We start from the raw sequence: 26,546 nt of genomic DNA on the forward strand, positions 1-26,546 counted from the left end.
TGCGAGATGTTTGGCAGTACAATCCTCCATTGCAAGGTTATCCGCTTGAGGCTAGTGTGTGTCAAATCTCGTACGGCGGGTGTCGAAGAACCACCCCTCTATCTGAAACGTTTGCGATCTTGATTCTAGTTCATCTTTATGCTGATAAGGCTGGTCATCCTATGAATGCATAATTTAAAGTTCGAAATTTAAAGAATGCTCGACCCCTCATTTAGTTTCTTTCGTGATGTTCTCTGTGACATCTGCGACTGATATTCGGGTGTTTTCCTTTCCGCTAACGCGAACCGAGGCCTACGAGTTACAGTTCTGACGAGATTCTATGCGAGCACACAAGTATCTTTGAAACTAAGCTCGGCTACAGAGATTTCGACCATCAACGATGCCGCTGGAACCAACGATCCCTCAGCGATAAAAGATAATGGAGATGGCACATCATGCCATTTTTATGGCGATTGACATGGAGTGGAATAACACGCTGTTGGCTGAAGCGTCCCTTACATATTCCAAGCTGATTATCTGCATGATCCATAGCTAAAACAACAGACCTATATCATATCATGCTTAATTAAACAGATAAGTCAAGGTTGAGACAACACAACCCTAGATCCGTTCGGCTTCTTGGTAGAACAGTAGTGTCCAAGGAGAGATCCAGTGATAAGAATTTGATCCTGTTCTCTTTTGTGAAAATTTTGGAATAATACCGTCTATTTGAGCGAATGTCGTTCATTGTAGTGGCGAATATCTTAGCTAAGGAGTTCTGTGTTGCAAGAGTAAATTAGCTCTATACTTGAGACTTATGCAACTTTTATATAATTTACGGCTTTAAGTGTTTACCTTTGGTATGGGAGTGAAGCATCAGATGGCTGAACAGACAGGTTAAGACAAGCTTTGAAACGCTCGCAACCGAGGTCTTGATTTCGACAAACTCTTCTCGCACTGAAGCTGTCATGCTGTAGTATGGGAGCGCTTCATATATATCCAACATTCGCTGATAGGGCTGAAAATTTGCGCCATATTTTGTTTCACAAAGGTGGTGGTGGATTATTCAGGCTTGATTTACATGCTCTGAGAGTAATGTAGAAATCAGAGCTTTGATATTAGCTGTACCAGATATATTAACCACGCAGTGGCCATGAACTGATTTTGTGAGCTCTTGTCGAAATAATGTTACTTCAGCGTCAACATTTTAATAGGTGTATATACCTTTAACCTCGCCGAGTCTCGAGCCTGGCAAATTTCTCCCAGTGTCCTAGCTAGAAAATCTTCTAACTTCGGCTACAAGCTTTGAAGAATATAGGATTAATTTAATCAATAATTCATATCTCATCCCAAATAAATCTTGCAGAGTATAACTGCATACTATACGATACCATTCTGAGTTTAAATAAGAATTATCAACATCACTCAGAGCTCCCTTATAATTATTATGATAAAGGATATTCTAGCATATTCTAAGATATTCTATGATTAAAATGATTACATTATCATATTATTAAGTCTTAAATATACTGAATAACACCGCTGAGAAACATTTACCTTAATTGGAATTTTCCACTAATTAAATATCACGTCGGAAATTCGTGAGGAATACAATGTCAACCCATAATGCTCCACTATCCTGCAATTAGCCAATTCTAACACGCCTTATGCCGGTTTGATAAGCCTACGTTGAAGGAGAATATTCTCTTAGTTAAGTTTCTGAGTACTGAATGTAAATAAGAATCTTGTCTAATGGGTTTAACTTAAAGAACCTTAGTGCTGTATTAAATATACTATTAAGAAAAATTTCTTTCCTCAAGATTTTCGTTTAATTCAATTGTTTAGTTCCATCACGGCCTAAGCTCGTAATCAGGCTGGTCAGCTTATCAGAGGGTGTTTCTATAAAAATTAGCTGAATTAGAGGTTTGAATATACTGTCCTTATTTCAAAACCTCAATATGTTCGGCAGCTTTCTATAGTTTCCTTTCGAGTAGTGGTCCAAGGATAGGATCACGTCGCAGAGTAATGATAGGGCTATCTTATAGGCAGAGGCTGTTAATATTATTGTAAAAAGTCGATGCTTTAGCAAAAGAAACACATTGCAACGCGAAATTACAAACTTGAATCATGCATATAAGTATTAATATTAGCATTATGCATTGTTGGTAGACCGGCGAGTCGGCGCTTGGAGCCACACTATTCAGGCTCCAGAAAGACGAGGTTGGAATAGCCGTATTGTATAGAGGAATCATTTATCGCAGTCATTATTAGCCCTAAGAGTCGTTAGCATTTGTGCACTATTAATGGAAACCTAAGAATTTATAATCAACATCAGGTTTTGTTTTAAGGCGTTTGAGACGACTGATGGTGACAATTCGAGGGAAGACAGAACGGCTCTTAAGTGATTCCGAATACTGACTGCAGCGAATGATACACTAAGGACTCTAAGTTTAGATTAGTAAATTTAAAACTACTGGATATTTTGAGTTCGTATTTAGTTTAGGAGATTTAGTATTATTAAGAAGATTGATAAATGGAAGCCTAGATTATCAGAGATCAGCAAAGAATGAGTTGCGTCAAATTGCAAACTTATGTTCGGCTATAAATAATGCACTAAGCGAATATCGAATATAATACCTTATCTTATGGTTCCGGAATATTTGTTGATGTGGGACACTTTGAATGTATGAATAAGGGGGAAATAGAGTGCCGCCATCAATTCGGAAAAAAAAGAGAACGGTTCACCAGCTCATTCAGCCATTGGATTTGAAAGCGTTTCTGAAATCTAGGAAAAGATTGGTCTAATCCAGTTAGTTTATTTTGTTAATAAATAGATCAAAAACTGAATGCCATCAGCGCTAATATGTCTACTCTATTCCGATATCAACTTCTCCACTGACTTTGACTCAGATTGTTCCCAAATGACCACATATAGCTAGAGACTTATATTTAACCAACACAGAACGTTCACTTTCCCTTCTTAGAATCTTCCTTCAAGGTCACAATCTGATTAAGGATCACACCATCAGCCTCGCTCTCTACTGGGTCTACAGCGAAATATGCCGTTCTGACAGCCTGGAAGCGGACGATGTCATCGCTAGCCCCGCTCGTTGGTGATACACCGTTTTCCTTCTTTGAGATCAATTCCTTAAAGGCCGGTTCAATAATAGCATTGCTGAATTCAACTTCAGAATTTGGATTAAGACTGTCAGCGTAACCACCAGATTTCCAGTCAAGGGTGTTGGGCTCGTCGACAGTGAAGAGCGCATTGTACTGGCGCGCTCTGACCTTTAGGCCTAGGGAGGCAGGCACCCAGTGAATATAGGCTTTTGGTTTAACGCCTTCTAACCTAGCAACGCGGAGTATGCCATCGTCACCGGTGCCTACATATTTCACAGCGAATGGGACGTTTAGTAAACCGACTGGCTGTTCAGGCGTAAGTCGAAAAAATTCAGGCGAATGAATGCTCTGGAAGTCAGATTGCTCGATGTAAAGACTCCGCTCAAGTGTAACCGTTCGGGAGCCTTTGGAAGCATCCTTGGGATCAAATGGTATCGTGAGATCTTCCTTGAAGTCCTCCGGAAGATCTTCTATGACGATCTTGATAGGGTTTAGTACAAGCATAAGGCGTGGAACTGTCCGTTCTAGATATTTTCTAACGCTGGCTTCAAGTTTGAAGGTTTGAATGTTTGTGTTTGCGGTGGTGACACCCAGCTCCGAGACAAAGTTAAGAAGAGCCTGAGCAGGTATGCCTCTTCTCCGCAGAGCGATCAATGTGTAGAGTCGTGGGTCATCCCAACCACGGACTGCAGGAGGTACTTTGCGTATTTCACCATTGGGAAGAGCAAACTCGCCACCCTTAACAAGAAGCTGAATCCTGCGTTTCGAAAGGATGGTACCTTCCACGTTCAGACGACCATACTCGCGCTGCATCGGGCCGACTTCATCAGATCCACGCTTCTTCAAATCGAGTTCTTCCAGCAGCCAATTATATGAAACTCGGGACTGGAAAAACTCAACTGTGCATAGTGAGTGGGATATATTCTCGATTTGATCGCATATGCAGTGCGCGAAGTCATACAGCGGATATATTCGCCATTTGTCTCCTGTTTGAGGATGGGGCTTGTCCAGAATCCTGTAGGCTGGGAGGTCGTGCATCTGAGGATTGCCTTCATTAGGATCGGTAAGGGATTGTTTCATGCGCAAGAAGGCTTCGCCTGGCTTATACTTGCCGTCCCGCATGGCCCTGAATTCTGCAAGAGACTCTTCGGTGGGTCGTTCTCGATGAGCGCATGCGTATCGTTTGCCTTTGTTGTCAGGTCCACCGCGCTGCATATTGATTTCTTCCTCTGTCGCCACATGTGTTAAAATTCATGCCTGACATAGCTGAAAATAAATCTTAAAGGAGAAGAAAAACGTACTTGAGCAATGACAAACATACGCCTTGTCCCTCCTGATCAATTCTTCCGCAAGCTCGTATAATCGATCAAAGTAATCTGAACTGTGGGTGATCTTATATGGTTTGAAACCCAACCACTCAACCATTTCTTTAATTTTCTGAAAATAAATGCTTTCCTCCTTCTCTGGATTCGTGTCATCGAACCTCAGGTAGCAGTCTCCACCCCATCGCTTTGCAAAGCCAAAGTTAACTGCAATAGCCTTTGCGTGACCAATGTGTAGAAAGCCATTGGGCTCAGGCGGGAAGCGCGTATATACGTGTGGGACCTTTTTCTCTTCATATACAGCTTTCAGCCAGCCTTGGTCAAACATCGAAGTTGGCGTCGTATTAACTGATTCAGCTGGCTTCTCCTTAGGTCGCAGAGCTAGCTCCGCCTTCTTTGCTGCTGCGGCAGCCTTTTTGGCGGCTTTGGCTGCTGCTCTTTTCGAAACTTCCTTTGCGCCTCCCTCTGCTTTGGAGCCTTCTGCCGCGGTCTCTGTCTCCTTGGATAGTACATCCACGGGTGGTCCCGCAGTTGGATTGGCCATATCGAGTGAAATCGAAACCAATGACAATTTTTGTCAGATCACGTTCAGTGAGCTCGCGTGACTCGCTCTTGGCTTGTCGTAAAAGACAAGGCTGTAGATGCAAAAGAAGAGGCTGCGGGAGGTATGGGCTAAACTTCAAGAGAGAACAGGAAGGCTCATTCGGTTTTTCTTGGAGAAGAAGAGTCCAGAAGACGACAGCTGCTCTGTACTTGTCTGAGTCAAAGGGCAAGCTTTCTGTGACAAGTCCCTCAGCCACGGAATTGAACGTGTTATCGATAAGGCCAAGTTCACCACTATGCGTATGCCCATCCGCTGGTACAGACCTCCCCGTGGGTCCATCCCTACATGGCGACGACCTGAATGTGCGTCCGAGCCGCGACCCCGTTCTTTGCTTTTTCTGGCTCGTCTTCGACCTACAAGTAGGCTACACCTTCACGCCAGTCGAGGGGACATTTCACTGCCGAATTTGGAGTTTGGCCCCGCCATTCGAGGGAGTTTCCCATTCGATGCCATGATCAACCCTGGCCACAGCCTCGGGCCCGTAGCATGTTGAACGGACTCACAAACCAGCCCAAATATTCACGGAATGCTATTTAGTATAGGTATCATTAAGACTTTTACCTATTAAGCTTCTCTATGCGCTCATTTACAAGTGCTTCCCCTATTCTTACCTACACAGTCTTATATATATACGTATACATATATACTATTTATAAGCATTAGACTTCCTAGACTCTTATCTACCTTCGCTCTTATATATAATTATAAGTGCTCTCCAGGCTCCTATTTGGTAGGGTGCTAAATATAGTCTATACTCACACAATAAGACTATTTGAAGTAGAAGAATCAGGTAAAGTAGAAAGGGGGCTACGCTCATTATCTATTAAAAGCTGATGTATTCAAAGATGGATCGAATTATTATAGTATTTGAGAAGCGGTAGAGTATAAATACAATGGCGTTACGTCTATAATATAGTTGTCTGTAAGAGGCGATCTTTATCAGTAATAATGGATGGATACCATCCAATAACACATGTCCCGTCCAGGGAGTTAGCTAGTAAAGTAAATAGAGATACCAATCACAAAGCTTGAGCTTCTTTGCTGCAGCGACGTCGACCTATCGTGTCCTGTTCCTCGAGCCACTTCTTCCACGCCTCCGCTGCGTACTTTTACAGGCGAGCCAGGTCGTTTCCGAGAAGTGTTACCGCCAGGTTTTTCCTTGCAATAATCGCCAAATGCCAATTCTCCGCATGGGCTGGTGAGCGCGACTAAGCTATCGCTGACAGGGTCGGTGGTACGGGAAGAGAGCTGGCTACGCTGTCTCCGCTGCTTCTGTTCCCTAGATGTTTGTTTCCGTCGAGCCCTCGCCAAAGGTCTTTCTGTACGCAGTGAAGATGTCGCGAAAAGGGTCAACGAAAGCTAGCCCTGCTAGTTCCAGCGCGATGCGAACCGTCCCCACAACTTTGCTGCGTGGTGGAGATGGCTCATACCATCGACGCGTGTTAGGTCGCTTGCGCGCTATACTATGAAGGTTACCGAGGCTGACTACCTGGTCACTATGGTTATCATCGCCACTGACGGTTTGCTAGCTTCATTTGCTGGACGTAGGGACAGAGTCTGTGGTTGATAGGAAACACGCTTGGAACGCGTGTCTGGCGAAAAGAGGGAATACGGACCGGATTTCCTCAGGTCGCTGCACCGGCTGCTCGAGATGACTCATAAAGTATAAATGTAGATATTGGAGGACTTAAGAAGATTGTGAATTCTACCTTGGTTCTACCTTGACCAAACGTTGTTTGGGAAAAACTGGAGAAGCGAGAAGCGAATTTACGCTGTGTATAGAAACGGGCAGGCGAGCTGAGGACATTTGGAGCGAGAAGACATCCCTTTTTATGCTCAAGCTGCGGCTCTCTCTCGTTCACGTTCTCTCTCCCTCTCCCGCCATCCCACTCTAAAATATCTCTCTGCGTCTCGCCACTTCACGGACATTACCTCTTTGCTCAGCTGCGGGATCAGTATCCTTGCTGCGAGACATCAGACTTCCTACACATGCCATCGGCTGTGACTGCCACAGTGATGAAAAGCGTCGCATTACATGAATCGCTGGTTCAGGGCACACTTTATGCAAGGCGTCATCGTTGACGATCGCAATCGCAGTAATCACAAATGCAGCGCAGACGGGGTTGGACGGTGTAAGTCTCCATCTTAGCAGCCTTTCGTTCATCAGAAAACCGGGCCGTGATAGCTGCCAAGTGCATCACCCTTCTTTTTCACACCTGATAGAACAGCAGAGCCTGATGTCGCGACTCCCGTGCAGGACTAAGGCCTAATTCCCGGTACCACCGTCATCCCCGCCGTCATCCCCGCCGTCATCCTCCCGCGGTTATTGTAGCTCCTGCAGTAACGACAGTGCTGCCGTCCATAGCAGACGAGCCGTTGGAAGGGATCGTGAAAGGATTACGACGAAAGAAGAAAGGTGGGGAGAGAGAGAGAGAGAGAGAGGCGTCGGAACTCGAATCAGGAAGGATATTCAGGACTAGAAGGATCGAGAGCGTGGGTCATGTTCCCTAAACACTCATTTTCGGTAGCCATATCTTCAGTGAGACGCTATGCCGCCAGAGGAAGACGAGGGACTGTCAGGAACAAATTGGTCCGCTGAGGGAGGACGTAATTTTCTCTAATCGCCGAAACGCTCAACGCCGTTAAGAACCCAGATATTCAGTGACGGGCATCAGAGCGGGATACATCCGGCGTCTTCATTGAAGCGCAAGCAAAGTGATCATACCACAGCTCGTGATGAAGCGACCTACATTGCGTGGCTGTTCAATGCGCAGATATCTTCTGTGTCAAATAAGTCTTTGTATCCCAAAACGGAACTCGCTGGAGCTGGCGTAGCTGATAAAGATGAGGGCAGCTACTGTGCCGTCCGTAGCCTCCTTCTCGCATCAACTACACGGACTTGTAGGCTAATAGGGAGAAATGCGAAATGGAGATGCCGACGGGGCGCAGCGAGGCAGAAATGGAAGCTACGGAGCATGAGACATTTTACTTTGTGGGCATATCGCAGAATTCGCATACGACATCGCAATGTCCATCGTTACAGGTGTGCGAAACGGCTTAAAGACTCCCGTGTGCATCCATGCAGTAATCTTGAAGCGCGGTGGTCACGCTAAGGATTCGAGTCATTCGAGTGAGAGACGAAGCTTGCGTCGGACTCAAATTGGGAGACTTGAGGAGAAGGAGGGCAAGGAAGATTCCGTGACAGCATCGACTAGGCCGATTCTTTCGATGGTAACCTCTGAAAAAAAGGTCGAAGGGTGGATGTGGCAAGCTCGTAGAATGGAAGCGAGCCGAAAGACGGGACGTGCGCTGGTGAGCGCAGAGAGCTGCAAGTTCGCGGCATGGCGATGACGACGTACTTCGCAAGTGAGGCAGAGCGCAGAAGGGGAGAAGGGTTGGAAGAGGAGGATGTGGTCGAGGATGGAGGGGGAGGGTCGAATCGTTCTAATAGACAAAGTTACAGGCGGCGGGTCGCTCAGCGAGGCGACCATGCCGAAAGAGGCCCCACCTAAGCCAGAGGCGGATTGCCCCGTCAAACAAGATTACATGGCCAAAGGAGCCACATCGCGAATTCCAATTCAACCCATACAACTCAACCGCGTCTTGTATACTCTCCCACTGCTCTTCAATCGAGGAGAGCAAGAGACCCAAGATGCCACCGTCGCCTCCCTTGGTTGACAATGCTCAGATCAAGAGCGCATCGTTGCACAATCCGCTACCCACCGCTTTTCGCGCATACACCTGGCCCTTCCTTATCCTATGGCCCCTATTCACAGGCATTTATCTCTCGCCCGCGCAGTATGAGAAGTACATTGGTGCCAGAGAGTGGACTCTTGTGTGGGTAGGCACTATTGGCACGTTGCAGGCGTTTGTGTGGTTATCAACAAAGTGGAACGTTGACATCCGGACCGCATTCACGACGACTAAGAGCAAGGATGTGCGCAGTGCCCAACTGATCAAGGTCATTCCCGTCGCAAACGCTGGCAGTCCTGAGATCGTTCCACTAGAAAAGGACGGCAAAGGTCGAATCAACTTTCTGTTTCAGAAGAGACGGTTTGTATATGACGAGAAGAAGGGTAGTTTTGCGCCTCTCTCCTATGCCATCGACGACGAGCCCAAACCGTTCATACGAGAATTTCAAAAATGCAAGGGTCTCACCTCTTCCGACGAGATCAAACGCCTGTACGAACACTACGGCAATAACGAATTCGATATTCCCGTGCCAACTTTCACCGAGCTATTCAAGGAGCATGCAGTCGCGCCTTTCTTCGTGTTTCAGATATTCTGCGTGGGGCTGTGGATGCTTGATGAGTACTGGTACTACTCTCTTTTCACATTGTTCATGCTGGTAGCATTCGAGAGCACGGTTGTGTGGCAAAGGCAGCGCACGTTGAATGAATTCAGGGGCATGAGTATCAAGCCATACGATATCCTTGTGTACCGCGAAAACAAGTGGCAGGAGATTCAAACAGATAAGCTTCTCCCTGGTGACTTGGTGTCAGTTGGCCGCACGAAGGAGGATAGCGCCGTGCCTTGTGACATGCTACTGGTTGAAGGGACAGCCATTGTCAACGAGGCTATGTTGTCGGGAGAAAGCACTCCTATTCTTAAAGACTCGATTCAGCTTCGCCCTTCGGATGCTCGAATAGAACCTGACGGTCTAGACAAGAACGCCTTTCTCCACGGCGGCACCAAGGTACTTCAAGTCTCCCATGGAGTAACTGTTGAAGATGCACCGGATGCTGTTCCTGTTTCACTCTCTGGCGTCCGTCCACCACCGGACAAAGGTGCAATGGCTGTTGTTTTGAAGACCGGTTTCGAAACGAGCCAGGGAAGTCTCGTGCGTACGATGATCTTCGCTACAGAACGTGTATCTGCGAATAACGTCGAAGCCCTGCTTTTCATTCTGTTCCTCCTCATGTTTGCCATTGCTGCGTCGTGGTATGTTTGGCAGGAAGGTGTCGCAAAGGACCGCAAGAGATCTAAGTTGCTCCTTGACTGCGTCTTGATCATCACGAGCGTTGTTCCTCCTGAACTACCTATGGAGTTGAGCCTTGCTGTGAACACGAGTCTGGCAGCCCTGAGCAAGTTTGCCATCTTTTGCACAGAGCCTTTTCGTATCCCTTTCGCCGGCCGCATCGATGTTGCTTGTTTTGACAAGACGGGCACTCTCACCGGCGAGGATCTTGTCGTTGATGGTGTAGCGGGGCTAGACCTGACGATAGATTACGAGGGCAAGACGGAGCCAGACGGTGCTCATAGTCATCTTACTGCAATCAGTGCTATCAAATATGATACAACCTTGGTTTTAGCCACTGCTCATGCGCTTGTCAAGCTCGATGAAGGCGAGATTGTCGGCGAGCCGATGGAGAAGGCAACGCTCAAGTCGCTCGGATGGACTCTGGGTCGAAATGACATTCTCACAAGTAACAAGGCTTCGCCTTCGGTCAGCATTGATGCTAATTCGTTTGTGGAACTTGTCCAGATCAAGCGTCGCTTTCAATTCGCGTCTGCACTTAAGAGGCAGAGCTCCATCGCCACTGTTGTTATCACAAACAAGCAGACCAACAAGCGTTCTAAAGGAACTTTTGTTGGTGTTAAGGGTGCGCCGGAGACCATCTCAACCATGCTGGTCGACGTTCCTCCACACTACGAGCAGACCTTTAAGTACTTCACTCGAAATGGCGCACGTGTACTTGCATTAGCCTATAGATGGCTTGCTAAAGATAACGAACTTGGTGCAGGGAAAATAAACGACTTCAAGCGGGAGGATATCGAAAAAGACCTCATCTTCGCTGGCTTCTTGGTTTTGCAGACACCACTTAAAGACGATGCGAAGAAGGCCATTCGTATGCTCAACGAGAGTAGCCATAGAACCATCATGATTACCGGTGACAATCCGCTTACTGCCGTACATGTTGCGCGCCAAGTCGAGATCATCGACCGCGATGTACTCATTCTGGATGCTCCGGAGGATGATCCTAACGGGGAGAAGTTGCACTGGAGAAGCATCGATGACGAGATTGATATTCAGGTTGACCCAACCAAGCCCCTGGACCCAGAGATCCTCAAAACGAAAGACCTGTGCGTGACTGGATACGCTCTATCTAAATTCAAAGACCAAAAGGGCTGGCTGCAGATCCTTCGGCACACTTGGGTGTACGCACGAGTGTCTCCAAGGCAAAAAGAGGATATTCTCGTGGGTCTCAAGGACATGGGCTATGTAACTTTAATGTGCGGCGATGGTACCAATGATGTTGGCGCTCTGAAGCAAGCGCATATCGGCGTGGCTTTGCTTAATGGCACGAAAGAAGATCTTGAGAAAATTGGCGAGCATTTCCGCAACACAAAGATGAAGGAGCTGTACGAGAAGCAGGTCGCTTTGATGCAACGCTTCAATCAACCAATCCCACCAGTACCACCCGCGATCGCGCATTTGTATCCACCAGGCCCGACGAACCCGCACTATGAGAAAGCGATAGAGCGTGAGGCTGAGAAGAAGCGTGCAAAGCTCGGTATAACTGCTCCTCCAAGTGACGAGAAGAAGACTGGTGAAGAGAATGGAAAGATTGAGACGATTACTACTCCCGGAGCAGCGGCTTTGCAAGCCGCCGAAGCAAAAGACAAAAAACCAAAGACTGCGCAAGAAGCATGGGCCGGTCAGGTAAACAACTGGACAAGCTCTCTATTGGAGTCTGATTTGGACGATTCTGAACCACCAACTATCAAGTTGGGAGATGCATCCGTGGCCGCCCCTTTCACATCCAAGCTCGCCAACGTGATTGCGATTCCGAACATCATCCGTCAAGGACGCTGTACTCTTGTAGCGACGATCCAGATGTACAAAATTCTGGCGCTGAACTGTCTCATATCCGCGTACTCGCTTTCGGTTCTGTATCTGGATGGCATCAAGTTTGGTGATGGACAAGTCACTATCTCGGGCATGATGATGTCCGTGTGCTTCTTGTCAATCTCGCGCGCTCGTGTAAGTTTCTTCACTATCATCTTCATTTACAAAATGGCTGGTACTAACGGTCCGATGATAAGCCTGTGGAAAAGCTCTCCAAAGAGCGGCCTCAGAACAATATCTTCAACCCGTACATCATCCTTTCTGTGCTGTCCCAATTCGCCATCCACATTGCAACCTTAATCTACATTTCGCAGTACGTGCAGCGAACGGAGACCAAGCCCGATGACATCGATCTCGAGGGCGAATTTGAACCCTCTCTTCTCAACTCTGCTATCTATTTGCTTCAGCTCATCCAGCAGATTTCCACATTCGCAATCAACTACCAAGGTCGTCCCTTCCGAGAATCAATCCGCGAGAACAAGGGCATGTACTATGGACTTGTCATCGTTGCCGGCGTGGCCTTTTCATGCGCGACCGAGTTCGTGCCAGAGATCAATGAGAAGTTGAGGCTTGTGCCGTTCACGACCGAGTTCAAGATCACGCTAACAACGGTCATGATCATCGACTACGTGGGCTGCTGGCTGTGCGAGCAGGGCTTCAAAGCCCTGTTCTCGGACTACAAGCCGAAAGACATTGCTGTCCGGAGGCCCGATCAGTTGGCCTTTGAGGAGAAACGACGAAAGGAGGAGGAGGCTGAGGAAGAAAGGAAAAAGGAAATGGAAGAGGAAGAAAAGATGGCCAAGTTGGGCTTGAAATGAATAGATGCACGGTTAGATGGATAACATGGACGCTGTTTACCGTTACATGCATTGAGTTGGAATAGCACTTGCATATAGCATGAATGTCAGGTATCACTCCTTTTTTTTGCATCTTGTAGCCTTGTAAAGATATCTTCTGGCGAGAAACAATATTTCTGTCTTACGCCTCAGTAATGTCAAGTGCAGCGCACCGTTGATGCTTTTCGATTCCGTCGCTGATTAACCTCAGCAGTTGCATATTCGACGTGGACCTTGCTGTTCTAAGCCTCACATAATGTTCCGTGCTCTCAATTATCTATACATAGAATGGTCGTCGTATTTTCCCTTCCCCTTCCTTTTTCACTACAACACGAATGGCCCGGTCGTAGGATGCTTGGATCTCCTCGTGACGTCCTGTCACCATCCGCCATAATCTTGAGAATGATCTTCCGCACCCTTGTCATTTTCGACCCAGTCACCGCGTGCAAACTCGACGACAACATCTGTACTGGCGAAATCGCCCGCTCTGACATCTCCGCTGTTGGGCAAAACGTTTGAGCGAGGGCAGCGCTTGAAGGTGTGACCTCGCTCGCCGCACTCCTTGCAGCGGACTCGACTCCAGTCTGTAGGCTTGGGGCACTCGCGACTCGTATGGCCTTGCTGGTCGCAGTTACGACAGAGCATCAGCTCTTTGTTTGGCGGGTTTGTGCAGTCCCTCCCAATGTGGCCTTGCTCTCCACAATTTCGACAGGTGCGTAGATCTTGCAACGGCTTTGTGGGACAGCCACGACTGAGGTGGCCCGTCTCGCCACATGACCTGCAGACATCACCCGAATTGCCATGTAAGTTTGTGCACTCGATGGCGTGGTGTCCGGGCTGTTTGCAGCTGCGGCACAATTCTTGAGGCTTATTCTTGCAGTTGCGACCACGATGACCTTCATCTCCACAGTAGACGCAACTATCTATTGGTTAGAATCACGGCAAGCTCAAAGGGGGCAATTTGTCAAAACGTTGACCCGAAAACATAAAAATGTGGGATGGATCATCAGCAGTGCAATGGGTTTGACGGCATTCGGGTATGCTTACATGATCTTAGGCGACTGGAAGCTATGAGCAACTCGCTCGTCAGGGCAACTCTTCTTGAGGTGACCAAGTTTACCGCAGTTGCTACACTTGGGAACGCCACGGCTGACAGCAAAACCAGCACTTTCAAGGCGTCTAAGATTCTCTTCCCGATCTTTTGGCCAACCGAGCGCGGCGCGTGGACTTTTCGGCTTCTCAGACCACTGAAACGTCAAGATGTACTTCTGGTCGCTCTCTCCTGCCGGAGAGACGATTGTGTACGTCTCGTCCAGGTCTCTCTTCTCCTTGGCGATCAGATACACACCAAAGTTGTTCTTGCGAAAGCTCTCCTCAAGCTCATGAGCCCTGATTGGCGGTACATTGGTGTCCTTCTCTGCTTGCTCGTAGTTGAACTTGCAGTAAGCTTGAAATGCCTAGTCTGGGAGTAAGTGCTGTCACTGGGCATTCAACAGCGACTTCGCTCGTTTAGAAGCCTTTGTGGAACTTACTATGCGGAAACTATCCATATCTTTGGCCGTGGAGGCTTGCTTCATGGCAGCCCAGGCCTCCTCATCGGACATGTCGAGTGCCTCTCGGAACATGTCAGTTCGTTTAGAGGTGCAGCCAATTGCCCTATGACCTTCTTGGCCACATAAACGACACTTCTCCGGGGGCATCTCTGGACATTCGACAAGGCGATGACCTTCGACGCCACACATCTTGCAGATACCTGAGAACGAGCATTGAACATCCTGTTTATCACATTCTGCCTTGATGTGGCCCGCTTGACCGCATTTATGACATTTTAAAGGCAACTTTTCAAGACATTCACGAGCAAAATGACCAGCTTGGTGGCAGCTGACATGGCCTTAGTCGCTGTCTAACGCTTGGAATGGAGGTGAGAACGTTGTCGAACACCACTCACATGTGACAAATATGATTGTCGCCATTATCTCTGCGACTGCTGCCGCCATTGGATCTATTACCATGTGTGTCGAAGACATTTGAAGTGCCAGCAGTGAAACTGTCAGAAATGTCAAGCTTAAAGTCAGGGACTTCCCCTTCATTGGCAAGACCGGTAACCAAAGACATTGTCAATGTTCACGGAAGTCTAGGAAAGTTTTGTCAGTGAGCAATTTGACAAGAGTCAGAGCAAATCGTGGGCAGCAAGCATACCGAATGAAGTTGATGCGATTGCAAGCTCGAAGTTTTAGGACGAGTCTGAAGATTATGGCCAGTGATAGGGTCGAGGTTGGAGAGGTTGAAGACACTGAAATGGCTGACGAGGGGGGAAGGAAAAGAATAAAGGAGGAAGTAAGCTATTGTGCGAACTTGTCATGTGCACGTCGTCGTGGTTGCCCGAACGACGAGCGAAGCCGTGGATGTGCGCGTCTAAGCACAGGTGAAGATACTCGATCTTGATGAGGTCAGCATCCATCACGCACAATCTCTTCATCGGCTTCCAAGCTCCAAATGTACGAGACACGGGAGCGTGATTTACGTGTGGATGCCCGAACTCTGCTTTCAGAGTGCTTTGTATGCCCCGGCGGCTTTCGCTTCGACCTTTCATGAGTTGTCTGATCAGATCCTGTTCAGCGCCGACGACCACAGTGCTCTCGGCTTGCCTCTACCTCTGGGGCCAACACGGATTGCGTAGGTTAAAGCATGTAGCAGAGCAGCAGTTTAGAAAGAGGGGGGTAAAAAATGGAGAGGAAGCAAATTTTCGTCTCAGGACGTAATTCTAGTCAGCACCTTGGAATGTACTCATTTAGGTCGTAAAAACACCAACATCTTCGTACCCAAGCTTCGTCACCCTTCTCAGACCAGATCAGCACAGCCTTACCTCCTCACCCCCATGCATATCAAGAACGGGAATTCCATGCTCCCTCCGCCCTCCACGCTCTTCTCCAGTCGGAAGGCCTGGCACACCTGCACCTTGTCGAAACCGGCCTCGTGCATTGCACATTCCATCTCTATCTTCGTGATGCCATGGCGTTGCACGCCTTCCATCTTACTGTCCGGATGAAACTTCCTGCTCTCCGGCCCGAAGCGCTCAAAGTCGGTGAGCGCGATGCGGCCGTTCGGCTTGAGGCACTTGTACATAAGCGTGATGATGTCGTCCAAAGAGGGAATGTGGTGGAGCACGAGGTGCGAGATGATGAGGTCGAACTTCTTACCACGAAGGGCCGGATCTTCGGCGTCTTCTAGCAGCAGGCATAGCGGGTGGATGTTGGTGAAGGAGCCGGCGTCTATCTTCGCCTGCAAGGCTTTTATCATGCCTGACGACGTGTCGACTGCCGTCAGGCTTCTCACTCGGGGTGCAACTTGCAGAGTCAGCAGACCAGTGCCACAGCCGATCTCAAGGACGTCAAGCTCTGGATAAGTCAGCCAGGTTTGTCAACAGAAGAGTGCAGGCCAAGCGAAGTGAGATTGTGAATGGCAACCAGACACGTCTTGTGAGCACCGTTTCGAGCTACAAGAAGGAGCAGCGGCAGGATCAAGGAGGCCTAGGCCACTCTCTGCTCTTCTGTTTCTCGTTGTCCTTCCTGATTGTTCTCTTCCTCCCAGTGTATTGAGTTGGAAGACAGGCCGAGTCACAGCTTGCGATATTACGAACAGTTCCTTCCACCATGTCCGTCTCGCTTGGCGCCACCGAAATCACGATGCAAGAGCACGAACGGGGGACATGAGCGGAAGTCGTCTGGAGCAACCGAGCGACTGACCGTCTACGCCTGCGATCTTCAGACTACACGAGGAAGGTATCTGGCAAACGCTGCGCTTGCCCAGCCACTGCAAAGAATAGAACAGTCATGACCCAGACGCTGGGATTGCGCAAAAGGAAACGCGCCTACCCTTTGCCCGCCGCTCATCTGCCAGTTCCGGCACATGCTCCAGGAGCGATCCGAAAGCCAGTTTGCTCGACTTGACCGTCACGGGATTGTTGTCCCATTCCGCGGCCTCCTTGTCGAAGCGGTCGTTCGCCATCGTAGTCCAGGACGGGAATGATGTGTGTTGGATTCAGCAGGGAGTTGGCGCGAATCGGTTTGGATCGCACGGCGTCAACAAGCTGTCGGCTTCTCAGCCGGACGAGGGGGGATGTCTGGGGGAGGCAAGGCGATGACGTCGTCGCGGAGGCTCCGGTGCAGGATGTTCGTTGCCGGGGAACGCCAGCCCCAAGCGGCCGCGTCGACTCTTGTTTGGGTGCAAGGACAACGGCAGCGAGGCGCGGGCTGCGTACAACACTGCCGGGTGCGCGCTGAGGAGGCGCCTGTCGAAACGATGGGCTGCGCAAGATTGACAACCGACAAGGCGTCGAGATGAGGCGTGCGGCAGATGGGGGTTTGCTTGCGCGTCAGAGCAGCAGCGGAAACGCAGCGCATCTCGGCAAAAGCGGCCAGTGCCCGTGGGCATCGCAAGGCTGTATCATACAGCCACACACGTGCTTTCTCTCTGCTCAGGAGAACTTCAAAGCCGGAGAAGAGAGCGGAACTTGGCCAGTGTCTGCCACGGTCTGCACCGCTCGACAGTCTTTCCGAGTGCTGGCTCTGGCCCGGACGGTCTTCCCCGTTGGCCCTGGAGAAGCGTCGAGTCGGCGCCCCGATGCGATACGAAGCAATCCGCGAGGAGGGCCGGCACAGCCAGCGCGTTTGCCCGCCGGGCTTGCGCTTTGGGACGAGGCCTGGGAAAGAGCAGCAGGACGGGCTCGCGCAACGCGTACTGTGGTATGAAGGGCGAGATGAGGAGGCTCCCTTTTGGGGGAAGGAGGAGGGAGAGTGCACGGTGGGACATGAAGGGCACCGGCTAGGGCGGCGAGAGACCAGCGAACAGCATCGTCGCTGATCGTCTGCGGTCGTCTCTGCACGGAGGCGCGGGGCGGACTGGCCGCGGCGCTCGTTGTACTGTACGTGAGTTCGTCGCCGGAGCGAGAGACATCGCCAACGGGCATGCACAGCGCAGCGCTGCTGTGGCTGAGACCGGGCTTGGGCCGTCTGGCGCAGCCTTGGGCCAACCGCAGCGGTCGCCCGTCCGCATGCGGAGGCTCAGCTGAGATCCCAAACACGACCCGCCGTGGCCAGCGTCGCTCTGTTTTGGTCTGTATTCCTCCTCCGCCTGGACTTTTGCGCTTCAAACGGTCCTCAGCACTTCCACTGCCAGACGCTTCCAGCTCCCCGCCTGCGCGCCGCCGAGCTCCTCCTCCGGTCTTGTCGACGTCGTCTTATCCTCTCACGCCGCCCGCCGCCATCCCGGCCTCTCATTCGCTTGTTTACATCACCCTTCAAACTTGAAACTCGGAACTCCCAGCTGGCCGCAGATTTCAGGACCGAAACCTGCCCGACCTTGCGAATCATCGCTGCCACACTCGGCGACCGCTCGCGTTTGCCGCGCTGCATGTTCTGAGCCCTCCCTCTGTGTGTTTGGCACCGTCCAGAACATCGCAATGTCCTACAACCGCCTCGGTGAGTACAATGCCTGAGCACTCGCCCCTGCGCGCCTACAACAGTCCCAAGGCTACTCGATATGCGTGTGAGAGCGCATGAACGCTAGGCTAAGCGTTGCCATCGAACGGCCTTGCGAGCGAGCCATTGTTTTCCGGGCGGAGGAAATGGGCATGACGTCTCTCCACGCCCATCAACCTGACACAGTGCCTTGAGCCGCCTGACTTCTCCTTGTTGCGCATCTTTTCCCTCCTCTCGAGCCCCCTCCCAACAATCTGACCGCCCTCGCTTGCCGTCTGTCCTACTGCGCTTTCACCAGACCATATGTAACCTGCGTTCAGACGTCCGTCTAACAACACCATCGCAGGCTCGCCGCACGGGGGCAGGGACAACGGCGACGACTACTTCAGTCGATACGACGAGAGAATGGCCTCCCCAAATCAGGCTGGACGCGGCACGCCTGGCTCCCACAGACCGATACAACTGGAAGATAGACCTTATTATGGAGGCAACCAGTCCCCGCTAGAAATTCCCATGGGTCCGGGCCCCTTGGGCAGAGTGGGCACTCCAAGCGATAGACTTCAGGGCCAACCAACCGTACGTTAGGTAGAGTGTGTCTGTCCAGGACGAGGAGAGGCTGATCGGGAACAGTACTCGGTGGAGAACGTCGGCAACTCGTACGGACACGCAGAGCGCTACGACCAAGACTACCCACATCAGCCAGGCAGCTACAGCATCAATCCGCTCGAGCACCACGACGCCTACTACAACCAGCCATACGACCCCAACCACGGTCCGGATCCACCGTATTGGCAAGATGACCACGACCAGCAACCAATGCTACACTCTCAAACCTCGTACGGTCCAGATCCCACCGCCACCCCATCACCCATGGATGAGCCCTATCACGATCATCCGCCCGCACAAACGCCTACACCGCAGCCCGTATCGCAGATCAGGAGGTGGAAAACAGTCAAGGAAGTGCAGCTGTTCAACGGCAACTTGGTGCTGGATTGTCCCGTTCCTCCGCGACTGCTAAACCAGGTGCCCCACGCCGAACCACCGGAGCGTGACGAGTTTACACACATGCGGTACTCGGCCGCGACATGCGATCCGTCCAACTTCTACGAAGAACGCTTTACGCTGCGTCAGCGTCTGTTCGCCAAGCCCCGACACACCGAACTCTTTATCGTCATCACCATGTACAACGAAGAAGACGAGCTCTTCGCGCGCACCATGATTGGTGTGATCAAGAACATCGAGTACATGAATTCGAGGACGAACAGCAAGACATGGGGCAAGGACGCGTGGAAAAAGATCGTCGTTTGTGTGGTTAGTGACGGTCGTGCCAAGATCAACCCGCGAACGCGAGCTGTGCTTGCTGCCATGGGCGTTTATCAAGACGGCATAGCCAAGTCGTACGTCAACAAGAAGGAGGTCACGGCGCACATTTATGAGTACACGACGCAGATGACGCTGGAGATCAAGAAGAACGTGGTCAACGTCAAGCGCGGCAACACCCCCGTGCAGATGCTTTTCTGCCTCAAAGAGAAGAACCAGAAGAAGATCAACTCGCACAGGTGGTTTTTCCAAGCCTTCGGCGAGGTCCTGCAGCCCAACGTCTGTGTCCTCATCGACGCTGGCACTCGTCCGGGGAAGGATTCGATCTACAAGCTCTGGAAAGCCTTCGATGTCGAGCCGCAGTGCGCTGGAGCCTGTGGCGAGATCAAGGCCATGTTGGAGCACGGCAAGAACCTTCTCAACCCCCTCGTCGCGACGCAGAACTTCGAGTACAAGATGAGCAACATCCTCGACAAGCCCATGGAGTCAGCCTTTGGCTTCATCTCCGTGCTCCCCGGTGCGTTCTCTGCCTACCGCTACATCGCACTTCAGAACGACAAGACGGGCAACGGCCCGTTGGAGAAGTACTTCGCAGGTGAAAAGATGCATGGTGCCAACGCAGGTATTTTTACGGCCAACATGTACCTTGCCGAGGACAGAATCCTGTGCTTCGAGCTGGTCAGCAAGAGAAATTGCGCGTGGATCTTGCAGTACGTCAAGGGCTCGACCGGCGAGACCGACGTGCCCACGGAGATGGCCGACTTCATCTTGCAGCGAAGGAGATGGCTCAACGGCTCTTTCTTCGCTGCCGTATACGCGTTGGCGCACGCGTATCAAATCTTCCGCAGCGACCACTCCATGATGAGGAAGCTGATGTTTTACGTGGAGTTCTTCTACCAGACAGTGTCTATGATTTTTGCCTGGTTCGCTTTGGTAAGCTCTGACCCCGCGCAGTTGCCATCACACAAGAAATGTCCGGCGAAGGCTAACCAAAGAATAAAATGTGTTTAGGGCAACTTCTTCCTGGTCTTCCGTATCCTCACCGACTCCCTGAAAGCTAGCAATCTGCTCGGCACTGCCGGAAAGATTCTCTCCATCATCTTCGAATGGGGCTATCTTGCCACGCTCATAACATGTTTTGTGCTCGCTCTCGGCAATCGTCCACAGGGCTCGAATCGTCTGTACATGACGATGGTCTATTTCTGGGCCATCATCATGGCCTATCTTATGTTCGCCTCGATTTTCATCACCGTACGATCCGTGCAATCCGAAGTGGCGGATGGATTCAAAGTCTCGGATCTGTTCAAGAACACGGTCTTCTCGACGCTGATCGTGAGCATGTGCTCAACATACGTGCTTTACATTGTCGTGTCCTTGCTTTTCTTCGATCCCTGGCACATGTTCACCTCCTTCATCCAGTATCTGCTCTTGACGCCAACGTACATCAACATCCTCAACGTGTATGCCTTTTGCAACACGCACGACATCACGTGGGGTACCAAAGGTGACACCAAACCCGAGAAGCTTGGTGCCGCCTCCGTCACTGCCGACGGTAAGATCAAGGTTGACGTGCCCACGGAAGACGCGGACTTGAACACGCAGTACGAGAAGGAACTTCGCACATTCGCCACCAAGTACGAGGTCCCAAAGAAGGAACCGTCGCCGCAGGACAAGCAGGAAGATTACTACAAAGGCTTCCGTTCGGTCGTCGTGCTGGCATGGATGTTTATGAACCTTGCCTTGTGCGCCGTCGTGCTCAGCACAGGTGGTCTGCAGGTCTTGGTGAATCCCGAGGATCAACAAAAGGAGACAGATCAGAGGGCAAAAATCTATCTGAGTGTTGTCCTGTGGAGTGTTGCTGGACTTGCGGCGTTCAGATTTGTGGGCGCTGTTTGGTTCTTGATCGTCAGAATGGTGAGCAGATCCCTCCTCTCTTCAGTCTTACATTTCGATGCAATGAACATATGCTAACTTCAAAAAAAAAAGTTCCGTGGCATTTAGTCAATCAGTTAAGCCTTTTGGTGATTTTTTTTTTAATTCTCTCACACGGAGTTGGCATACGATTGCCATGCCATGTACTGTTGAATTGGCACAATGTGCTGCTCTATTCACGAACTCTGGAACGTGGTCATGAGCTGTATATATGATACCTTATTCTGCGACGGCGTGTATTCTTAAAACAGCATGTTGAATGTAAGGCATTGATATACCGATCCGCACGTGCTGCCCGTTGTTCTCGGACAATTACTCGAGCCATGCTCCAAACGCCTTCAAGGCGACTCCGCTTCGACGCTGCTCTCCTTCCTTTTAAATCTCAACCGATCCCACTGTGTGCGCTGTCAGACTTGGCCTGTTGAGACGCCCTGATGACCCCCTGACGCTGCCATTCTGCCCGAGCTACAAGAGGCAGCGATCCTGTCTTGGAACTCGCCACGTTCAGACGGTAAGCTTGCCGCATGCGGACCATGAAGCGCAAACAGCACTATGGATGATCCCCAGCGAGGCTGCACGCTTGGTCGACCTGGCTGAAGCTTTACGGCTGAAAAAAAAAAGACATAACGAGAGAAGGTACGATAACGAAAATTAAATTGGCTGCTAATCTACCTAGACATGCTAGAGGGTATTTTGAAAGACATTTAAACATGACTTGAAAAAACAAGGGGGGGTGACGTTGAGCATCAGCTCATGTAGCTGATTGTGCAAATGACAGCCCAGCGGCAGTGTCGAGACACTTTCAACCGAGGATTGGTTAATGAACCTATATACCTCCTCTATTTAAGGTGTTGAAGTAGTATCGCTGATGTACATCGGAATATCAGTTGTCCGCCTGCTAAGGTACGTTCATAAATCCAAGAATGCACGTTGAAAGATGTAATTGAAGGACTAGAAGACGTCGTAAGACAAAATAACAATAATAACAATAATAATAATGACAAGCCGAGAAGAAAGGATAGCACGTCACATACGTTAACCACCCAAGAATAACCTCGGTTCGCAACTTCAATATTGTAGCGGATGCTAATTACACAGAACTGGAGTCAAGAAGGTGTCGTTCTCCTAGCCACGTGTTATTTCTCGCAAACAGTTTAGGCATTCCGTATTTGCCAAATATTCGAAAGTACACTTTATATGCTTCTTTCGCGCCAAGCCCTAAAGCACGAGCTAAAGGCTCAAAATTATTCGTGACGTTTAAGTCGTAGTCTTTCTTGTAGGTGCTGACGACGAGCGCAAGCACTTCTTGACAACTCAACCTGTAATCCGCTCGCACTGTCGAATCTGCTAAGCCAAGCAGGCCGAAAACCCTGTCCCGGAGATCGGTGCAATGAAAGCTAGAGAACTTGCGTAGTAAGACTGGCAAGCGTCTCTCGATACGGTCGTTCTCCTTGAAGTATCTCTGCTCCATTAGGTATGTCAAAGTCCGGTCGTTAAATTCAAGCTCTCTCGCATGGGCAGCAACGTGCTGTCTGAAATCTTTCCACGTAACAACTGTGTTGCCGCAGCAAAGTAAAAGGTCTTGTGCTAGGATGAACTCTTGTATTATCCAGACGCGAGTCCAGTACTCATTGCTCAGAATCCTTTGCGTCGTCTCGAGTTCTTCACATCTATCAGTCATGGATCTTCGCTCGGCCCAAGAGCTCGTCGATGTGTTATCAGGCGTGAGCCAAACAAGCACAAAGCTCGCCTTGGAGTATATCTGGCTCATTATTCCTACTTGGTGATTTTTCTCCTTGGTCGAGGTTTGGTCTATGCAGATGGCGTCAATCCACCACCATTTCCAACGTTCCACGTCGTACATCAACTTTCTGCTCGAGTTCCTGGATCCTGATTCGTAGCTTGCTTGCTGGGCCCACAACCTGCTCGCCAGAGAAATATTCTTGAGAAACGAATACAGATTGTTGCGAACCTCGAAACAGTACCCACCGAGATTAATATATTTGGCAGGTTGCTCCGGACCCCATGTGTGGCTAAGCGCGATAAAAGGGGGACAATTATTTAAGTCGCTAAACTGTTTGAATACACATATGATGTCGCCGTCGGGAGTGGTGGAAAATGATGCGAGTCGAATGCTCCTGGAGTTGTCGCTCAACGTTCGGTACGGTCCTGAGGGCATATTTAAGTCGAAGGGAATCCTATCTGTTCCTTGGCTGGCTGAAGATGGCATAGGATCTGAGTACAACTGGTCCAGGAAGTGGTCCCAGCCGCTGTTTGAAGTGGTATTCCGGTGTACAAATATCGGCATGTCTCTCCTGAGAGCGCCCTCGGCAGTTTGAGACCGATTACTACTTACGATTGAATACATTCGCTTAAGCTCTTCATCGTAAAGCCAACAATTGTCCAAGGCCTCCGTGCGGCATAGCTCGAGAAGCCTGCATGCTTCTTCTATCCGTCCTTCCTCCTGGAGCTCCCGTGCTATATATATAATGTGTAATACTTCTTCATTACAATCCATTACGTATCCATTCCAAAATGAATATCTCGGACCATGTGATAGGTTCAAGAGAGTAACAACAAGATCAAGGTCTGTGACTTAGGATGAGGACGTGCTAAGCATATTCGAACGTCGAATGCTTTCCAAATAAGGACGTATGTGAATGGATACAGCGCATACTTTGGGACCACAGAACTCTCATGTGAATTTCCAGGTGATTTTTAAAGGGTTCATGTCTGCAGAGCACTCAACCTTCGTTGCAGGAGTTTCCAAAAGCCATAAAGTGGGGCACAGTCGTCATGTGATATCAGCTGAGATCGGGGACAAGACGTAAGTTAGCACAAATTATCTGTGTGGAAATCAGGCACTCAATTTCACTCTTTTCAAAGACTGTAATGTGATTGTTGAAATTACAGAACATACGAGCAGCCAGAATTGTTGGAATTCTGTACTTGCAGACACACGTTCCCCAAAAGGATGGTTTCGTCTAGAAATCATCCTAGTGAGCAGGCTTATACTCCGCAGCGGCTCGAGCTGCAATCATGCGCTCAATATGATCATTGAGCCAATACTCCCTCAGAATTTCATCACTCAGATCTTTAGCCCCGCTGATTCTACCCTTGCATTGACTGCTTCCACAGGTACAGTCAAATGGTTGATCCATCTCCCATTCAGAACTTGGATACCAAAATGTGAGAGCATCACCCTTCTTGAGGTCCCTGTGTGGGGCAACACGGATCTCAAACCTCGACATATCGAAGATGAGACTCGGGTCGCAAGAGTGGTTGCAGTAGACGAGGTCAGAGTTGAGCTCAATATGGTCATTCTCTGACGTTTGAACCGAAGTATACGCCTTGACTGCTGGAGAAGCGTTTGTGATCCTTGCGAAGAGGGAACCCGCAGGAAGGTCTACCAAAGAAATGGCACGAGACCCAAATGCTTTCTCAGAGCGCTCCACGTAAAGGCGGGACGCCAGGTTTGGGACCTCATCCCACGGTCTGGCTTTAGGAATACCTCTGTAGAGGGCCTTCCCGCCATTTGGGAATTTGTGGCCATTGGTCATTGGCAAGGCATTCAAAAGCGCCATTTTTGATCAGCTTTAATTGCTTTGTGTGACTTCTGGACAATGTTTCCTAGGCAACCTGACCGAATGCCAGTCAGTCGTGTAATAGAATCATTAGGAGGGCTTGTCTCTTACAAGTCGAAGGCTCAATACAAAGATTTGAGCAGGAGAGAAAAGAACTCTGGCACAAACTCCATAAGAGTAAGCTGATTGAGTCTTTCCCGCAATCGGGGTTGTGTAAGATAGTTGGTCTTGCAGAGGGTGTTCGAAAACGGCGTCTTCTTATACAGCTTTGAGAAAGAGCTGCGCGTTTAGAGTACTGCGATGGCGGAGACGAGCAGGTGAAGGGAGCAGAGTATTAAAGGCGTGGTACAGCCGAAGCGGCCCGAAATGCCTAGGTAAAGTGGGTACGAGGACCAGAACTTGGACGAAAAGGAACGGGATCCCAAGAAGTATTTGCAGACGGGAGACCAATATGGTACATGGCGTGGTGTAAATAGGCTAGAAACCTTGAACAAAAAAAACAAATATAGGGCTTAAAGTACCTGCATTGCGGCATTGGCAAAAGTGTCTGCTCATTGGATGCGATGCAAAAGATCGGACCATCATGTGAGGTGTGCTTGCATGGTTGTGCGTTTTTCCCCATGGGGATTTTTTGACAGATTTCTTAAGGGCAGCTTTTGAAGGGTTAACTCTCGATTATCTGTATCGCAAATGCTCATTTACCAACGACCAAAGGACTTTGGTATTCGCTTTTGAACACCGTGCCCACGGGTCAACGGAAGGCGGGTGGGGGCTTGGAGTGAAAAGCAGCTGAACAGCGAAATTGTAGCTTCGGGATGCTCTTCAGCTAGTCTCATGCAGCATGTGGCCTAATCCACTTTTTTGCCAGACTGCATCCCTGACGAAGGGGACGCCCGGCGGGGATTGATCAGCTTTCGGTGTGCCTCGAAGGTAAAAGCATGGAACTACAAGTACGGAGATTCCTCTCGTAAGATGTTTGACATGACGAATTTCCCGCAGAGCATGCCCACGTGGAACGCAAGTATCTAACGATCACGACATGTGCGACCAAACGGTATACGCTGCTGTCGATCGCAAGGATGCGCGACTAGCATCCTGAAAAGCCATTCTGTACATTGAGTGGGCTCTTCGCCGTGTTCACAGTTGTACCGGTTGGAGTTGGAACGTCGAAGTGCAGCCTGTTTTGCCGTAAGAGGAAGGAATGTTGCATCTGGGTAACACAGAATCCACCAGATGTAATACCGAGGCGCAGATAGTTGGTTGAAGGTCTTGAAACAGCGAAATCCTAACAACTCGTGCTCGGGAGACGTCGAATTCGAAATGACGCACATTCCGAGCCCAGGCGAAGCCTGAAACGGAAGTGGCTGCATCGCGACAGGTGATTTTGTTTCTTGACCACCTGGCAAACCATTTCTTCCAGTTGACTTTGCGGCTTTTGAATACTGCCACGAATCCTACGCGGGAATGCCCGTATACCTTGTATGGTACAGTAAAATTTTAATCTGGTCGCTGTCAAGCT

At 49.7% G+C, this 26,546-nt stretch overlaps 7 protein-coding genes across 7 annotated transcripts; 2 read left to right on the forward strand and 5 right to left on the reverse strand.

Moving 5' to 3' along the window:
* Positions 1-2,763: 2,763 nt before the first annotated feature.
* Positions 2,764-5,185, reverse strand: PV09_08277 (glutamine-tRNA ligase). Its single transcript, XM_016362143.1, has 2 exons — positions 4,401-5,185; positions 2,764-4,328 (listed from the first exon to the last, which is right to left on the reverse strand). The coding sequence occupies exons 1-2, from the start codon at positions 4,963-4,965 to the stop codon at positions 2,947-2,949; spliced, it is 1,947 nt and encodes a 648-aa protein (XP_016209960.1). The 5' UTR covers positions 4,966-5,185; the 3' UTR covers positions 2,764-2,946.
* Positions 5,186-8,592: 3,407 nt separating this feature from the next.
* On the forward strand, positions 8,593-12,884 carry PV09_08278 (uncharacterized protein). Its single transcript, XM_016362144.1, has 2 exons — positions 8,593-12,010; positions 12,073-12,884. Exons 1-2 carry the CDS (start codon positions 8,678-8,680, stop codon positions 12,691-12,693), a joined length of 3,954 nt encoding a protein of 1,317 aa, XP_016209961.1. The 5' UTR covers positions 8,593-8,677; the 3' UTR covers positions 12,694-12,884.
* An 8-nt stretch (positions 12,885-12,892) lies between these two features.
* PV09_08279 (uncharacterized protein) lies at positions 12,893-14,826 on the reverse strand (the record flags this gene model as incomplete). The annotated part of the gene is made up of 4 exons (XM_016362145.1): positions 12,893-13,630; positions 13,759-14,168; positions 14,244-14,592; positions 14,660-14,826. 4 exons carry the CDS (start codon positions 14,824-14,826, stop codon positions 13,090-13,092), a joined length of 1,467 nt encoding a protein of 488 aa, XP_016209962.1. The 3' UTR covers positions 12,893-13,089.
* Positions 14,827-15,440: 614 nt separating this feature from the next.
* On the reverse strand, positions 15,441-17,618 carry PV09_08280 (uncharacterized protein). Its single transcript, XM_016362146.1, has 2 exons — positions 16,587-17,618; positions 15,441-16,109 (listed from the first exon to the last, which is right to left on the reverse strand). The coding sequence occupies exons 1-2, from the start codon at positions 16,717-16,719 to the stop codon at positions 15,574-15,576; spliced, it is 669 nt and encodes a 222-aa protein (XP_016209963.1). The 5' UTR covers positions 16,720-17,618; the 3' UTR covers positions 15,441-15,573.
* A 149-nt stretch (positions 17,619-17,767) lies between these two features.
* PV09_08281 (chitin synthase A) lies at positions 17,768-21,760 on the forward strand. Its single transcript, XM_016362147.1, has 5 exons — positions 17,768-18,191; positions 18,538-18,767; positions 18,822-20,444; positions 20,523-21,425; positions 21,498-21,760. The coding sequence occupies exons 1-5, from the start codon at positions 18,173-18,175 to the stop codon at positions 21,510-21,512; spliced, it is 2,790 nt and encodes a 929-aa protein (XP_016209964.1). The 5' UTR covers positions 17,768-18,172; the 3' UTR covers positions 21,513-21,760.
* A 773-nt stretch (positions 21,761-22,533) lies between these two features.
* Positions 22,534-23,751, reverse strand: PV09_08282 (uncharacterized protein; the record flags this gene model as incomplete). Its single annotated transcript, XM_016362148.1, has 1 exon — positions 22,534-23,751. The coding sequence occupies one exon, from the start codon at positions 23,749-23,751 to the stop codon at positions 22,534-22,536; it is 1,218 nt and encodes a 405-aa protein (XP_016209965.1).
* Positions 23,752-24,223: 472 nt separating this feature from the next.
* Positions 24,224-25,701, reverse strand: PV09_08283 (uncharacterized protein). The gene is made up of 2 exons (XM_016362149.1): positions 25,139-25,701; positions 24,224-25,082 (listed from the first exon to the last, which is right to left on the reverse strand). Exon 2 carries the CDS (start codon positions 25,025-25,027, stop codon positions 24,440-24,442), a length of 588 nt encoding a protein of 195 aa, XP_016209966.1. The 5' UTR covers positions 25,028-25,082; positions 25,139-25,701; the 3' UTR covers positions 24,224-24,439.
* Positions 25,702-26,546: the final 845 nt, after the last annotated feature.

Source organism: Verruconis gallopava (genome assembly GCF_000836295.1).
Source record: "Verruconis gallopava strain CBS 43764 unplaced genomic scaffold supercont1.39, whole genome shotgun sequence".
NCBI lineage: Eukaryota > Fungi > Ascomycota > Dothideomycetes > Venturiales > Sympoventuriaceae > Verruconis > Verruconis gallopava.

What these genes read in the sequence shown, in the direction of transcription:
- PV09_08277 (XM_016362143.1), bottom strand. Translation starts at nt 4,965, where the DNA reads ATGGCCAATCCAACTGCGGGACCACCCGTGGATGTACTATCCAAGGAG. An exon ending in GTATGTTTGTCATTGCTCAA is followed by an intron (nt 4,329 to 4,400) that starts GTACGTTTTTCT and finishes ATGTGGCGACAG; the next exon opens with AGGAAGAAATCAATATGCAG.
- PV09_08278 (XM_016362144.1), top strand. Translation starts at nt 8,678, where the DNA reads ATGCCACCGTCGCCTCCCTTGGTTGACAATGCTCAGATCAAGAGCGCA. An exon ending in TGTCAATCTCGCGCGCTCGT is followed by an intron (nt 12,011 to 12,072) that starts GTAAGTTTCTTC and finishes TCCGATGATAAG; the next exon opens with CCTGTGGAAAAGCTCTCCAA.
- PV09_08280 (XM_016362146.1), bottom strand. Translation starts at nt 16,719, where the DNA reads ATGGCGAACGACCGCTTCGACAAGGAGGCCGCGGAATGGGACAACAAT. An exon ending in AGATGAGCGGCGGGCAAAGG is followed by an intron (nt 16,110 to 16,586) that starts GTAGGCGCGTTT and finishes TGACTTATCCAG; the next exon opens with AGCTTGACGTCCTTGAGATC.
- PV09_08281 (XM_016362147.1), top strand. An exon ending in GACTTCAGGGCCAACCAACC is followed by an intron (nt 18,768 to 18,821) that starts GTACGTTAGGTA and finishes GATCGGGAACAG; the next exon opens with TACTCGGTGGAGAACGTCGG. An exon ending in TTTTTGCCTGGTTCGCTTTG is followed by an intron (nt 20,445 to 20,522) that starts GTAAGCTCTGAC and finishes AAATGTGTTTAG; the next exon opens with GGCAACTTCTTCCTGGTCTT.
- PV09_08283 (XM_016362149.1), bottom strand. Translation starts at nt 25,027, where the DNA reads ATGGCGCTTTTGAATGCCTTGCCAATGACCAATGGCCACAAATTCCCA.